The 13,739-nt window shown below is 34.2% G+C and overlaps 1 protein-coding gene across 1 annotated transcript; it reads left to right on the top strand.

Moving 5' to 3' along the window:
* Positions 1-1,412: 1,412 nt before the first annotated feature.
* LOC121806565 (cytochrome P450 734A1-like) lies at positions 1,413-4,938 on the top strand. Its single transcript, XM_042206668.1, has 5 exons — positions 1,413-1,864; positions 2,137-2,360; positions 2,429-2,673; positions 2,887-3,265; positions 4,246-4,938. The coding sequence occupies exons 1-5, from the start codon at positions 1,582-1,584 to the stop codon at positions 4,669-4,671; spliced, it is 1,557 nt and encodes a 518-aa protein (XP_042062602.1). The 5' UTR covers positions 1,413-1,581; the 3' UTR covers positions 4,672-4,938.
* Positions 4,939-13,739: the final 8,801 nt, after the last annotated feature.

Raw genomic sequence — 13,739 nt, 5'->3', positions numbered from 1 at the left:
ATCATTTCAATTTATTTGCTATTAGAGTGTCATTTTGATAAGCACAATTACATTTCACTAATTCATTTCAATCAGATGTTTATATTATTCATATAATAATTGATTCATGTTTCATTAACTTTTTTCAGACTTTCGTAGTATTATCAAATGATTGAAAAGTGAAATATAAATCCGATACATTGTTGGTGGGCATGGGTTTTGAGCTGGAAAATAGAGTAGTGAATAGGAGAGAGAGGGAGGAGAGTGGCCCCATGATGTTTTGGGAGTATTAAGACAAGATTAAGAGAAGTGGGGTAGTGATGGTTTGGGACAAGCAAGGCACATCCCCCCGCTAACACAGCAAAAAGGGAGCAATAAAATAGACACCCTTGTTCCCATGTGCATCAATTTAAGAGCATCCTTCCAAAACACAACTCCTCCCTTGCCTCCTTATTTCATCAAACTAACCACTCTCCTCCAAACACCCCGACCTCCTCCTCTTCCTCCTCCTCCTCGTCTTTCCCATCCAACTATTCAATCACGCCCGTTCAAATTTTTTTCAATTCAAACACCATACATACACATCGGCATCGCGTTTTTTCTTCTAAAAAAATATTCATTTTTTAGGCTTCACGCGTAAACATTATTGAAGAAATGGGGGCAGATTTGCGTGACATATATAATAGAAAAGTGGGGAGAGGATTGATTAGGTTTGAAATCACAATTTTGTGAAACACATAAATAAATGGGAATGTATCAAATCAATTGAAAGGGAGTTTTCTCACTTGTGAAATGGATAATTTGTAGTTATAATCCAAATTTCCTGTCATTACCTAAGACGTCGTGGAGACCCCCTAATATAAACTAGAGTCAAACATGCATGTGCCTCTTCCATTATTTCCAAATAAAAAGGTTGCATCATCTTTTTCATTTTAAAATATGAAAGAAGAACACACCAGAAAAAAAAAAAGAGAGGCCAAAATTAAGCATGAAATTTCATTTTCCAAATAATTTGAGTGTAACATATACATTCATAGCAAGGCATGGTATCTATTTGGTGGGAAAATTAAAGGCTTTTCAGGTTGGCCAAAGTGTTGTTTCTGGACACATGACATGATCAGAGCCTAATATTAATGTGTGTCTCATAAATGAAATTCTCATTTATGATCACTGTTTTCTCAACCCTCTCTTTTCCACAATTCCCAAAACTATTATTTTTTGTTCCTCTCATTAAATAAGTAAATTAGAAATCAAGAAAAGTCTGCGAGGCCAATCTCGTCATTCCATTCCATTGAGTAAGATTGACTCGATTGACATCCCTACTAAAAAGTTTTCCCCGGCGAAGGCAAGGCAGGGGCAGTGTTGTCATTGGAAAGAATTAATATAGAATGAGGACACCTCACTTTCATTAATGTCATTTGCTCTCTCAACTAGTTGACCTTAAATTCTTTTAGGTTGCTTCTCCCCTCTGCCTGTTTAAGCCCATCTTCATCCTGTTGTCCTACACAACAGACAAGAAACCTCTACTTTCTCTTCACTGTATAAAAACAAACACATTCCATCCAGCCACCAAAACAATATTCTCACATACCATAAAGAAAAATGGAAGATAGCCACTTCCATTTGCTATGGCTTCTTCTCATCTCATACATTCTGTTTGTGCTGGTGCTCAAAGCTGTGGTTCATCTGTGGTGGGCACCAAGGAGAGTTGAGAATTTCTTCATGAAACAAGGAATCAGAGGCCCCAAATACCAGCTCCTCTTGGGGAATTTGAAGGAATTAGCCAGCTTGAATATGATGGCTTCTGCTCAATCCATGCCCCCTCTCTCGCACAATATTCTCCCTAGAGTCCTCTCTTTCTACCATCATTGGAAGAAGATATATGGTATGCTTCTCCCCTTCACTTCTTGTTTTCCCCTTCACATGTTACATATACATATACATACACCTTTTTTTCAAAATGCATACACACATATTTGCTGAGCCAAATAAGTTGGTGTGAGCTGTGAGGAACATTGTGTGTGTGTGTGCTTGTGTAGGGTCTACACTATCCATAGCCTCGGAGTAATGTGATTTAAATTCTCACCTTTTTCCCCCCTCCTCCATGCATTTCAATCGCCCCATATTAAAAATTTAATTTAATTAATGAAAATGCAGGCTCCATGTTCCTAGTGTGGTTTGGGCCAACAGCAAGGCTGACAGTGTCTGATCCAGCCCTAATTAGAGAGATCTTCATCTTGAAATCAGAGCTGTTTGAGAAGAATGAGTCACCACCACTGGTTAGGAAAATTGAAGGTGATGGCTTGCTCAGCCTCAAGGGGGAGAAATGGTCTCACCACAGGAAGATCATCCAGCCAGCTTTCCACACAGAAAATCTCAAGGTATAACAATTTAATGCTTAATTTTCATTTAAATAATTAATTAATTTGGAAAATTGATATTTTGGTAGTTGATGATGCCAATGATGGGGAAGAGCATGGAAGCAGCAATGATGGAATTGAATGAGGAAATGAGCAATGGTGGGAAAGTGGAAGTAGATGTATCAGATTGGTTTGAGAAAGTGGTTGAGGATGTGATCACAAGAGCTACTTTTGGGAGAAGCTATGAGGAAGGAAAAGCCATTTTTGAGCTGCAATCTCAGCAGATGGAACATGCCACTGAGGCCTATCAGAAGGTCTTCATCCCTGGCTACAGGTAAATTCATTTAATTTAGGACAAATTAATTGCCAAATAGAATATCGAATTCTGGTTTGCAAACATCTTTCACTAAAAAAGTGACCGATGAGATCGATCGTTGCGAAATTTTCATCTCTTGTAATTTAATTTGATTTTTTTTGAAAATTTTCCATTAATTTAATACGATTAGGCTTGGAAACAGTGATTAAGGGGTGTAATTGAATTGATCAGATTCTTGCCGACGAAAAAGAACAGAATATCTTGGAGACTGGAAAAGGAAATTCGGAAATCGCTGGTGAAGCTGATCGAAGGAAGGAGGAGGTGTCAGGGTGTGTCAGACGAATGTCGGAACGATTTATTGGAGGTGATGATAAAGGCGAGCGAGAGAGAGGGCGAGGAATCGGCGGTGGCGATGACGGCGAGCGACGTGGTGGAGGAGTGCAAGACGATATTCTTCGCCGGAAAGCACACCACGGCGAATCTGCTGACGTGGACGACGGTGCTGCTGGCCATGCATCCCCAGTGGCAGGAACAGGCACGTGAGGAGGTCCTGAGGGTGTGCGGAGCACGTGATTGCCCTACCAAGGATGATCTCCCCAAGCTCAAAACGGTATTACTTCCTTTTCTTGGTCCCCTCTTCCTCGTGAATCAAATTACTATGATTATGTGTGAAATATCTGCCTTGATTATTGTGTCCGGACAATATATTTTTTGAATTAAGAAAAGATATGATAGGTGGTATTAGTTAATTAATTAGAATGTCCAACACCAAATCTTGGGTTTAATTTAAACTTTCCACTGTCCTAAACAACAGAGACATTTCACAAAAATTCCCACCTCCAACCACGCCTCTTCACGCCTACCTATAAAGCGCACCTACTACACTACTATCCTTTATGCATAACTCAAATCATTAACCAATACATTACTTGATTCGCCCTTCATTATTGCACATTACTCTACTTACACCTCATATCTCCACAAAATTACCATTTTAGTTCTATCCACCAAAAATAAATTCTATACAATTTATAATGATATATTAACTTATAGTAGTAATTGCTGGCATTGCCGTTAATGGACACACTAAGAATGGAATAGGAGCTTAACCCACATCAATTGGCACCAAGAGCGGACACAGGAAAAAAAGTAGGAATTATATTTCTTTAATTTGTTTAGTATTTTAATAATTAGATAAAGGATAGGGAGTTTTGTATGATTATTTACATAAAATTTAGTTAAATTTAGAGTCTTTATAAAAGGAAAAAAAAATCTAAGAATATGATTTTTAGGTGCTTAACCAATTAGCCCCTTTGAGGTCAAGATAAGACATTCTCCACTCACATATCTGAATCACTTTTTATTTAAATTCGTATTGCAAAAAATGTGTCATACTTTTAGTGGATGAAGGGAGTAACATAGTACTTAATTGAAGTCATGGTTCCTAATAATGTTTATAATTGAAACTATTTTATTAGATTCATATCTAAGTAAAGGAGGTCGGATCGTGTATTTTGATTAAATGTAATATAAATGGATCTTTTTTTTTATTTTAATTAGAAAAAGCTAATTTGGTGGTTGATGATGCAGCTGGGAATGATCCTGAACGAATCACTGCGTTTGTACCCGCCAGCAGTGGCCATAATCAGACGCGCGAAGCGGGATATGCAGCTGGGTGGGCTCCACATCCCCCGCTCCACGGAGCTCCTGATCCCAATCCTAGCCGTCCATCACGACCCGACCCTGTGGCGCCACGACCCGCACGACTTCAACCCGGCCCGCTTCTCCAAGGGCGTCGCACACGCCACCACCCACCCCATGGCCTACATGCCCTTCGGCCTCGGCGCCCGCCGCTGCGTCGGCCAGAACCTCGCCATTTTCCAAGCCAAACTCGCCGTCGCGATGATCCTCCAGCGCTTCTCCTTCCACCTCGCGCCCACCTACCAGCACGCGCCCTCCGTGCTCATGCTTTTGCACCCGCAGCACGGCGCGCCCATCGTCTTCACTAAATTATAATACTAGCAATTTTTTTATTAATTAGTAGTAAAAAGTATTGTTATTATCATGAAGAAAAAAAAAGAATTTTCCACTAATTAGGGGGGTGTTAATTTCTTCTAACTTGGGATGGTGAGTGTTTGGTAGGATTTCATCTAACCCTTTTTCACGTGTTAATTAGCTCAGCCCTCTAATTTTCTAGGGCGATGGCTAATTAAGTTGGTGTTAGGTCATTTTGTCAAGGATTGATGGAGTGATCAAGAAAATCTATATATATATATATATGTATCTTCCCTGTCTTTTGTATTTCGAATATGTAAATTCTTGGTTGTACACATCTTGACTTTTGGTTATTATATTGGCATTTGAGATGTCTGCATTTTGATTTCTTTTTGGTAGAGATGTTTGGACACTGTAGTTCATGTCGTTTCAATGGGAGTGTTTAATATGAGAGGATTTCAAAAATTAAATCCAATAATCACGAGTAAAAGTTTAATGATACGAATATATAATATATAATATATAATTAGTAACACAAAATATGTGTAATTAATCATACTCATAAAAAGAGAAACATATTTTTGCTATTATAATTTGTGATTGATCAAACTTTATCATGATAATATGTTCAAATCACTAAATTTTTATTCCCGTAATCATACCTTTGAAAGAGTAACATATAGTCCATATAGTTACGATGTTACTAGAATTTAATCTCTTTAATTAAAAAAGACTAATAGTACTTCATATTCTTGATTTTTTTTAAGTGTGGGCCCAGTGGCCATACTACCATCCTTCTACGTACATCATTTGTAAATATTGCCCACCATATATGAGCACTTATCATAAACTATTAAAAGAATCGTGAAACTTAAAACTTATAAGAAAAAAAGTGAGCCTACCTAATTTATGATTTCTATTCCTCCTTATGAAGGTAAAGTCGCAATTTATGAGGTTTTAATAAAAAAAAATGAAATACATAAAATGCTAACATGGACTAAACTAGTTGTGATTAAAAATAGTTCTATGTAGTGTATTACACTTCATACCCTTGAGGTTATTGACAATTCAAACAAAAAAAATACACAAAGCAAAAAAAGGAAATGAAGTGAAATAAAATAAAATAAATAGTTCAAAATAATGACTGGTGTCTCTGTTTCTTTTGCTCTATGAAGTGTCCTTGCTGTCAACACGATTTCTTGAGGTCTAGAAATCATATTCTTGGATCTGCCTATATTGTACAGTAGATAGCATGAATAAAGAATACGAATACAGCTATAATGACTATAAATATAACTTAGAATCACAGTTTTGTACTCCATTTATGAATAGCTGTTGAAGTGTTCCTTTTGTACTAATCTTTGCTTCCATTGCAGTTTATTTTAATTACGTTTCATTTTTTCTTCCATAGATTGCTTAAAATTATGCAATTTAAATTACATTAGGCTTGCTTGTCGGAGCAGTCACAAGGTCTTTCAAATAATTTTGCTAGTGTAAAAGTCAGCTGATGTATAAATAATTAAATAAGGAATTTATGATCTAATATGAGATCGCAATTTTGGAATAGAAAATCAACTTCTTCTTTGGAGTCTTGTCTTGGTTCCAATACTTTTATCTCTGTCACACCCTCAAGTATGATGATGTCACAATCTATAATAGCAGAGGTCACACTTGGGAGATGACACAGAATTTTAGGAGATGTTATTTTGTGTGTTAAGTGGTGAGAGAAAATATAGTTTTATAATTGATGTGAGAATGAATTTTTTCTAAAAGAAGAAATGTGACATCTTTTTGTGGGACAAACTAAAAAGAAAAGTGTGACATCTATTATGGGACGGAACAAATTGGCTAAATCCTCTTTGCTTTAAACTTTCTAGAGAAGCGGCCAACGCGACATATATATATATATATATATATATATATATATATATATATATATATATATATATATATATATATATATATGATGCAATTTAGAGCTATGGCGTAGTTGTTGTTAGCCTTCATGAGTTTTCTTCTTCTTCCTAGCTATATGTAGTTATCTAATTTTATTGGTGTTTTGTATGTTATGTTAATATTTTCCATCTTTAGTTCGTTCGATTTGTGGATAATTTGATATGCATGATGTGATATTACTTGGCGAATCCGATAGTGCTATGTTGTGATAGTTTTTCCTTCATGTTTACCTTCTTCTAGGAGACCATGTTCTGGTTTTAATACTTTTGTCTTTGTATTCGGCATAATTTCTTTTATTTTAAAAGTATTATTTTTGTGACTGTTTGTTCAGTTCTTTGTTTCGAGCTTTCTATTCACCATTAGATGATTTTTACTTCATCATAAAAAACATCAAGAGGTTCGATAGAGAATTTTAGATATTTATGATTTAAATTCTCATCTAATTTCGCATAGAATGAAGAATCACCATAAGGTCAGCATGATTAGATAATGATATTCGTTATAATATTAGTAGAATATTAAATGGCACTAATTAATATGATTAAAACGAGTGATCATGTGTTATACACATGCATCTTATAGTAACGAAACACAATAATATCAAAGTTGAAAATCCAACTAAATTAGGTATTTTGCAATATTGTGTCTATACAGCAGGCATTGACTTATCATGATCGGATTAGATGTATTGTTGTCATATCCTGTGGCATACTACCAACATGCAATAATACAAACCAATGGTTCAATAATTAAAAAAATTTACTTCAGAGTTCAGTTTTTTGTTTTATTCGATCTTACTTTATTTTGTTCAGAAGAATCCTGGCACACAATGTAAGTATTTTTATAAAGATTTTATCATTTCCACAAATGATTAAAAAATATACACATACAAATATATCAATATAGTATGTGCCTAATTTTGCAAATTATGATATGCAATGATTATCTTATTTACCGCAAAAATAGATACACAGACAGCCTGTCTAAAGAATATATATATATATATATATATATATATATATATATATATATTAGTACAATTTATAATTGGTATTTACATATATATCGTGGCATTAATTAAGTAATAATTGATCAATAATTTGGTGCAATGAATTTATCGCCAGTAATGCATTAGAGTGAAAAAACATGGGTAGTTGACTCTAATAAATTTATTTCAACTGTATGCTGAGTTATTAATTGTTATATCATGGAATAAATACTAGTATTAAATGAGGTTCTGAAATTACAAAAATTAAATTCGGTTTCCCACATAGGAACAATTAAATTACTTCGCTTGATCAGTTTTGATCTTGTCTTGCTGAAGAAATTATGCTTGTTTTATGAATACCTTAATTATTCTCCTCCAACGCTACATATACTCCTATCATACTTTTTCAGTTTTTCTTAATTACATTATTATTATTATTATTATTATTATTATTATTATTATTATTTAGTATTTTAAAAGGATGATGATTTGATTTAGTCTGTCTGACATTATTCAGATTATACTAATTTTATTCACTATTTATATTTAAGGTAATTTATAGGGTAGAAGGAAAACATCTTAACAACTAAGTTGGGACTGTTAATTCTGTCCCACATCGACTTGGTGAAGATTCCATCTAATCTATATAAGTGGATAACCCTCCCCCTTATGAGGCATTTTAAGGGGTGAGTGGCCCATTTCTAATATGGTATCAGAGCGGGCCCAAGTCGATGATGGTTTTCTCTTTATCTCTTATCTACCTCACGAGTGGAAGACCGATGTCCTTTCCGGCCCACATCGATGATGGTTTCTCTTGCATTGCCTACCCACGTGATGGAAGACCGATGTCCTTTCCGGCCCACACGTGAGGGGGCGTGTTAATTCTGTCCCACATCGACTTGGTGAAGATCCCATCTAATCTATATAAGTGTGGATAACTCTCCCCCTTATGATCCCTTTTATGGGGTGAGTGGCTCATTTCTAATAGGGACTCATTTTCAAACCTCATTAACACTTTGATAGACAATTTTCTCACAAACTCCAAACTAGCACACAACACTTCAAGGGTGAGAGGCGCATACACAACACACGAAGAAGAAGAAGAAGTCGTCGAACAATAACTATGTTGTATTGGTGCTTCAACTAAGTCAGAATGCTGATGGGCGATCGACCTCCAAGATAAGATTGTAGATGAAAGAAAAGCCATCTCCAAGATAAGATTGTCAATGATAGAAAAGAACAATAACTCTGTTGTTTTGGAAGAAACATTAATATTTCCGTCGTTTGGGTACAAAGTCGGTCTTTTATAGCCCAAATTCGGAATATTCATTTTGTATTATTAGAGGATTTAATTTGGAATTGAATAAATTTCTTTGTGGAATCTTTTTGCTTTTAAAGAAATTGAACCACATATATAATCTGAAAATAGGAATCTTGAATACTTTACCAACCCACATTTACTGCCAACGAAACGAAATATAAGTGATTTTACATTCCTCGATTTTTTTACAAAATTCTTTGTTTATTTAATTTGAAATTTACTTTCTTGAATTTTTCCTTTCAGAATCATCCAGGCATTTATTTCTTTGTTCTGTGTTCTCCCAAGATTATAATTCACACAAAGCATAATTTAATATGCAATCATTTACACACAAAGATTATTTAATAAGTGAAGACTTATTTTTTGTGCATAAAAATATCAAGAGACAAATCTCAGTTAAAGTGCGATCGAGGTCGGCCAAATGTAGCACAATCCGATCGAAGTCAATCAATTTCTAAATAAAGAGGGAAAAAATCATCATTCTAATTATTTCATAATCATCATTCTTAAACGTAGAACCATTCTTAAACGTAGAACAAATGCCAAACGGAGGTCGTTAGATCTTTTAATCCAATGGTGTTGATTTGCACAACAACTTCCCATTACAACCAAAACTATTATTAATGGGTGAATGCAGATAAGTGAAAAAATAAAGCATGCATGGACTCTTCTTCGTTTCATTCATTCTTCCATCAACATGTGAGTTTTTTCACATGTTGAGTCCGGAATGTCGTGAAAACATAGTCTAATATGTATGATTTTTAATCTTGACCGTCATTTTTTCCTCATCCAATGAATAAAATATGTAGAGTTCTAGGTTCTACACTTAAGAATGGTTCTATCTTTAACGCAACCATATATATATATATATATATATAGGGTTTTGATCCATGCAAAACCATTCTTAATACAAAAATGCAGAACCAAACATACAAAAGTCATTTTTAGGTCATTGTAAGCTTATTTTTACGTCATTATAGTAAGGATGACATGAAATGATCTTAACATTACCTCAAACCCAAAGTTTATAATATGACCTAAAACTGCTTTACAATGACCCTCCGTGTTTTTGTTTAATTATTGACCATTGGATTGTCAAATCTCATGGTCAAGATTTGGTCTGGATTTTGTATTGAGATCAAGTTTTGTATTGATCATTTTCCTATAATATATATATATATATATATATATATATATATAGGGGTGTGATAAAATACAAACTCTCTAAAATACAAACTATACAAACTTTAATCATACTCACTTAATACAATTAATCAACGGTTAATATAAGAGATTTTTCTAATGTCAACATTTTGACATCGAAAAATCAGAATTTGGACACCCCCGTCGACAGAATTTGTACACTCCGTACATCCCCCGGTGACATAATTTGTACATTCTGTTGACATCGACCCCCGGTGACAGAATTTGTACAGTCCGTTGACATAATTTGTACACTCCGGTGACAGAATTTGTACACTCTGGTGACATAGTTTGTATAGTTTGTATTTTAGAGAGTTTGTATTTGTTCACACCTCTATATATATATATATATATATATATATATAGGGTCATGATAATATACAAACTCCCTAAGATATAAACTATGCAAACTATAATCTCATCCATTAAGTATATTTAATCAACGGTTGTAATTTATGGTCTCTACACATGTCAATACAACTTATAAAATCGGTCACCAAGGATTACTTTTGGGACAAAAATTATAAGCTGAAATCACAAAATCCGTTTAGATTAAGCAATCCCAATAATATCGGCTATTCATCGCACCTCTCATTTATCACGTCTTCCCCTCTCTCTTCCATTCCATCAATTAAGCATGTTCAACGCTCCACCCATTAAACACGTCTCACCTCTCCAATTTCCTCCATTCCACCGTTTCGAATTTGTACCCCACGCAATCGCCGTTCTTCAAGGATCGCGTTGACATGAGTTCTGCGAGGCGAGCGGGTCAAGCAGCTGGAGCGTCAGCCGGAGGTGAGGTTTCCGTTGAAAACCCCAATTTTCATCAACAATGTCAACAATGTCAACAACAATGGAAAATCATACATTTCCAATAATGTTAACACCAAATGTCAACAACAAACTAATAATGTCAGCAACACACCTTCAGCATTGTCAACAACAAAAACAACAGGGGGAGCAACAATAAAATCAAAGCAGAATGTGATCAACACACCATCAACGATGTCAACAACAATGTAAACAACAACTCTAAAATCATTCGTTTGGCAACAATGACAACACCAACTCTAAAAATGTACATTTCCAATAATGTTAACACCAAATGTCAACATCAAATTAATAATGTCAGCAACACACCTTCAGCAATGTCAACAACAAAAATAACAGGAGGATCAACAACAAAATCAAAGCAGAATTGGAGTGAAATGAGGATGTATGTAACTGCCGGCAAAAAATATTTCCATATACACCCCCCGCTGACATAAATTGTACTGCCCGGTGACATCGAATTTGTAACCTCCTAACAGCCGTAGATTAGTTACAATGATGGTGTGTGATTAGAGTTTGTAGTTTGCATGATAAATGAGAGTTTGTATTTGATCACACCTATATATATATATATATATATATATATATATATATATATATATATAGGATTGTGATCAAGATAGAACCATTCTTAAACGTAGAACAAATGCCAAACGGAGGTCGTTAGATCTTTTAATCCAATGGTGTTGATTTGCACAGCAACTTCCCATTACAACCAAAACTATTATTAATGGGTGAATGCCGAGAAGTAAAAAAATAAAGCATGCATGGACTCTTCTTCGTTTCATTCATTCTTCCATCAACATGTGAGTTTTTTCACATGTTAAGTCCGGAATGTCGTGAAAACATAGTCTAATATGTATGATTTTTAATCTTGACCGTCATTTTTACCTCATCCAATGAATAAAATATGTAGAGTTCTAGGTTCTACACTTAAGAATGGTTCTATCTTTAACGCAACCCTATATATATATGTATGTATATATATATATATAGGGAGATGATCAAAATAAGTATGTGTTTAAATCCAGAAATGCAGACCAAATCTTGGCCCTAGGATTAAATGATCTAATGGTCAATAATTAACCAAAAACACGGAAGGTCATAATTAAGCAATTTTAGGTCATATTATAATATTTGGGTTTAATGTCATGCTAAGATCGTTTTAGGTCATGCTTTGTTAGCATGACCTAAAAATTACCTAATTATGACCTAAAAGTGACCTAATTATGATATTGTTCTGCGTTTCTGCATTTAAATCTAGTTTTGCATAGATCAAAACCCTATATATATATATATATATATATATATATATATATATTATAGGATAAATTCAAATGGTAGCTCCGCCCCTGACTACTAGCTCCGTCCAGTCCTAAGTGAACATTTTCAGTTCGGCACGGAGAATTTATATGGTGTTGTTTTGTAAATAAATATAAATAATAGAGTAAAAAAGATAGAAAAAGACTAGAAAAACGATGTTTCTATATTTAGAAATATACCACATAGAGTTAGACAGGGGGGTACATTTGATGTGGCAACAATATGTCATTGTACGTTTGTACTTATAAAGTTACAAGTAAAAAATTTCTTCGAAAGTCGAGTACTAGGTTCTCCTTATTTAATTATCTCAACAATGTTTTGTATGGCGAGCATCCACAATGGATGCCCTAGTGGGCGCCATAGTGGGAATTTCTTAGCCCGCCCCTTCTTCTGCAATGGTGATGCCCTAATGGGAAGCCATATCAATTAAACTTAATTTGCATTTTATTTTTAATATTATTGTTTTTTATTTTTGTTTTTACCTACTAAAATACCAAAATATATTAAACACCAAAAATTTTGAAAAAACTACTACATTACTTAATTAAAAAAAGTACATCATACTTAACTAAAAAAACTACATTACTAAATTTTAAAAAACCAAACTAGTCATCTAAATCTAATTCTTGCTCAAATTCACCATACATAATGCATAATCCAAGATATATCACATCAAACACTAAATTTATATTATCATAAAAATATAAACATGCTTTATAAAAAAAAGTATAAACAAAAAAAGAATCGAATAAAATGAGAAAAGTATAATAAAAGTCAAAATTTAAAACAAAATGTTAGAGTTTATGATTTTTCAAAATACATTTACCACTAGGCTAATCATAGATTTTGTATTGAAACAAAGCAAAAGTTGTACATGAAGCAACAAAAACTCTCTTTTAAGTGTAAAACTAATTGTCCCACATCGATGTCACAATGAAAGTTGGAGTTGAAAACCTATCTATGAAAGGTTTACTCAAGCAATTCAAAACTTACTCACCTAGTGTGAAGTATTATATTCTACGAAATATAATCTTTCATTAATTCATGGATCTGTCTTTTAGTATGGATCATTGTGAAATTATAGCTTTATTTCAATTTTAAAAATAATTTTTAATTAAAGATTGATTTTTATAATTAAAAATTAATTTTTTAGTTAAAATTACAAAATCGTCGGGCTCGGACTTGGGTGATGTGTTGCAATGGGTGCCCGATCACCTCGAGCACGGGACGACCGATCTTTCGGTCGCGCGCGACGACCCCTGAGCCTGATCTCAGGCGATCGGGCATCCATTGTGGATGCTCTAAGAGGTTTTATAAGCCTTCACTCTTAATTTCATCCCAAGTAAAAAAAACTTCTAATAATTTTATTTGATGAGCCTAATAAGTGGTTATTTTCTTTTCATTAAGACACAATAACTGTATTATGGGCCAATAATTCGACCGTGGGCCTAGTGTATTAGTAACTTG

The sequence above is a fragment of the Salvia splendens genome, chromosome 6 (assembly GCF_004379255.2).
Source record: "Salvia splendens isolate huo1 chromosome 6, SspV2, whole genome shotgun sequence".
Lineage (NCBI taxonomy): Eukaryota > Viridiplantae > Streptophyta > Magnoliopsida > Lamiales > Lamiaceae > Salvia > Salvia splendens.
The sequence above is the reverse complement of the archived record's forward strand: the minus strand, read 5'-3'. Positions and strand labels throughout refer to the sequence as shown.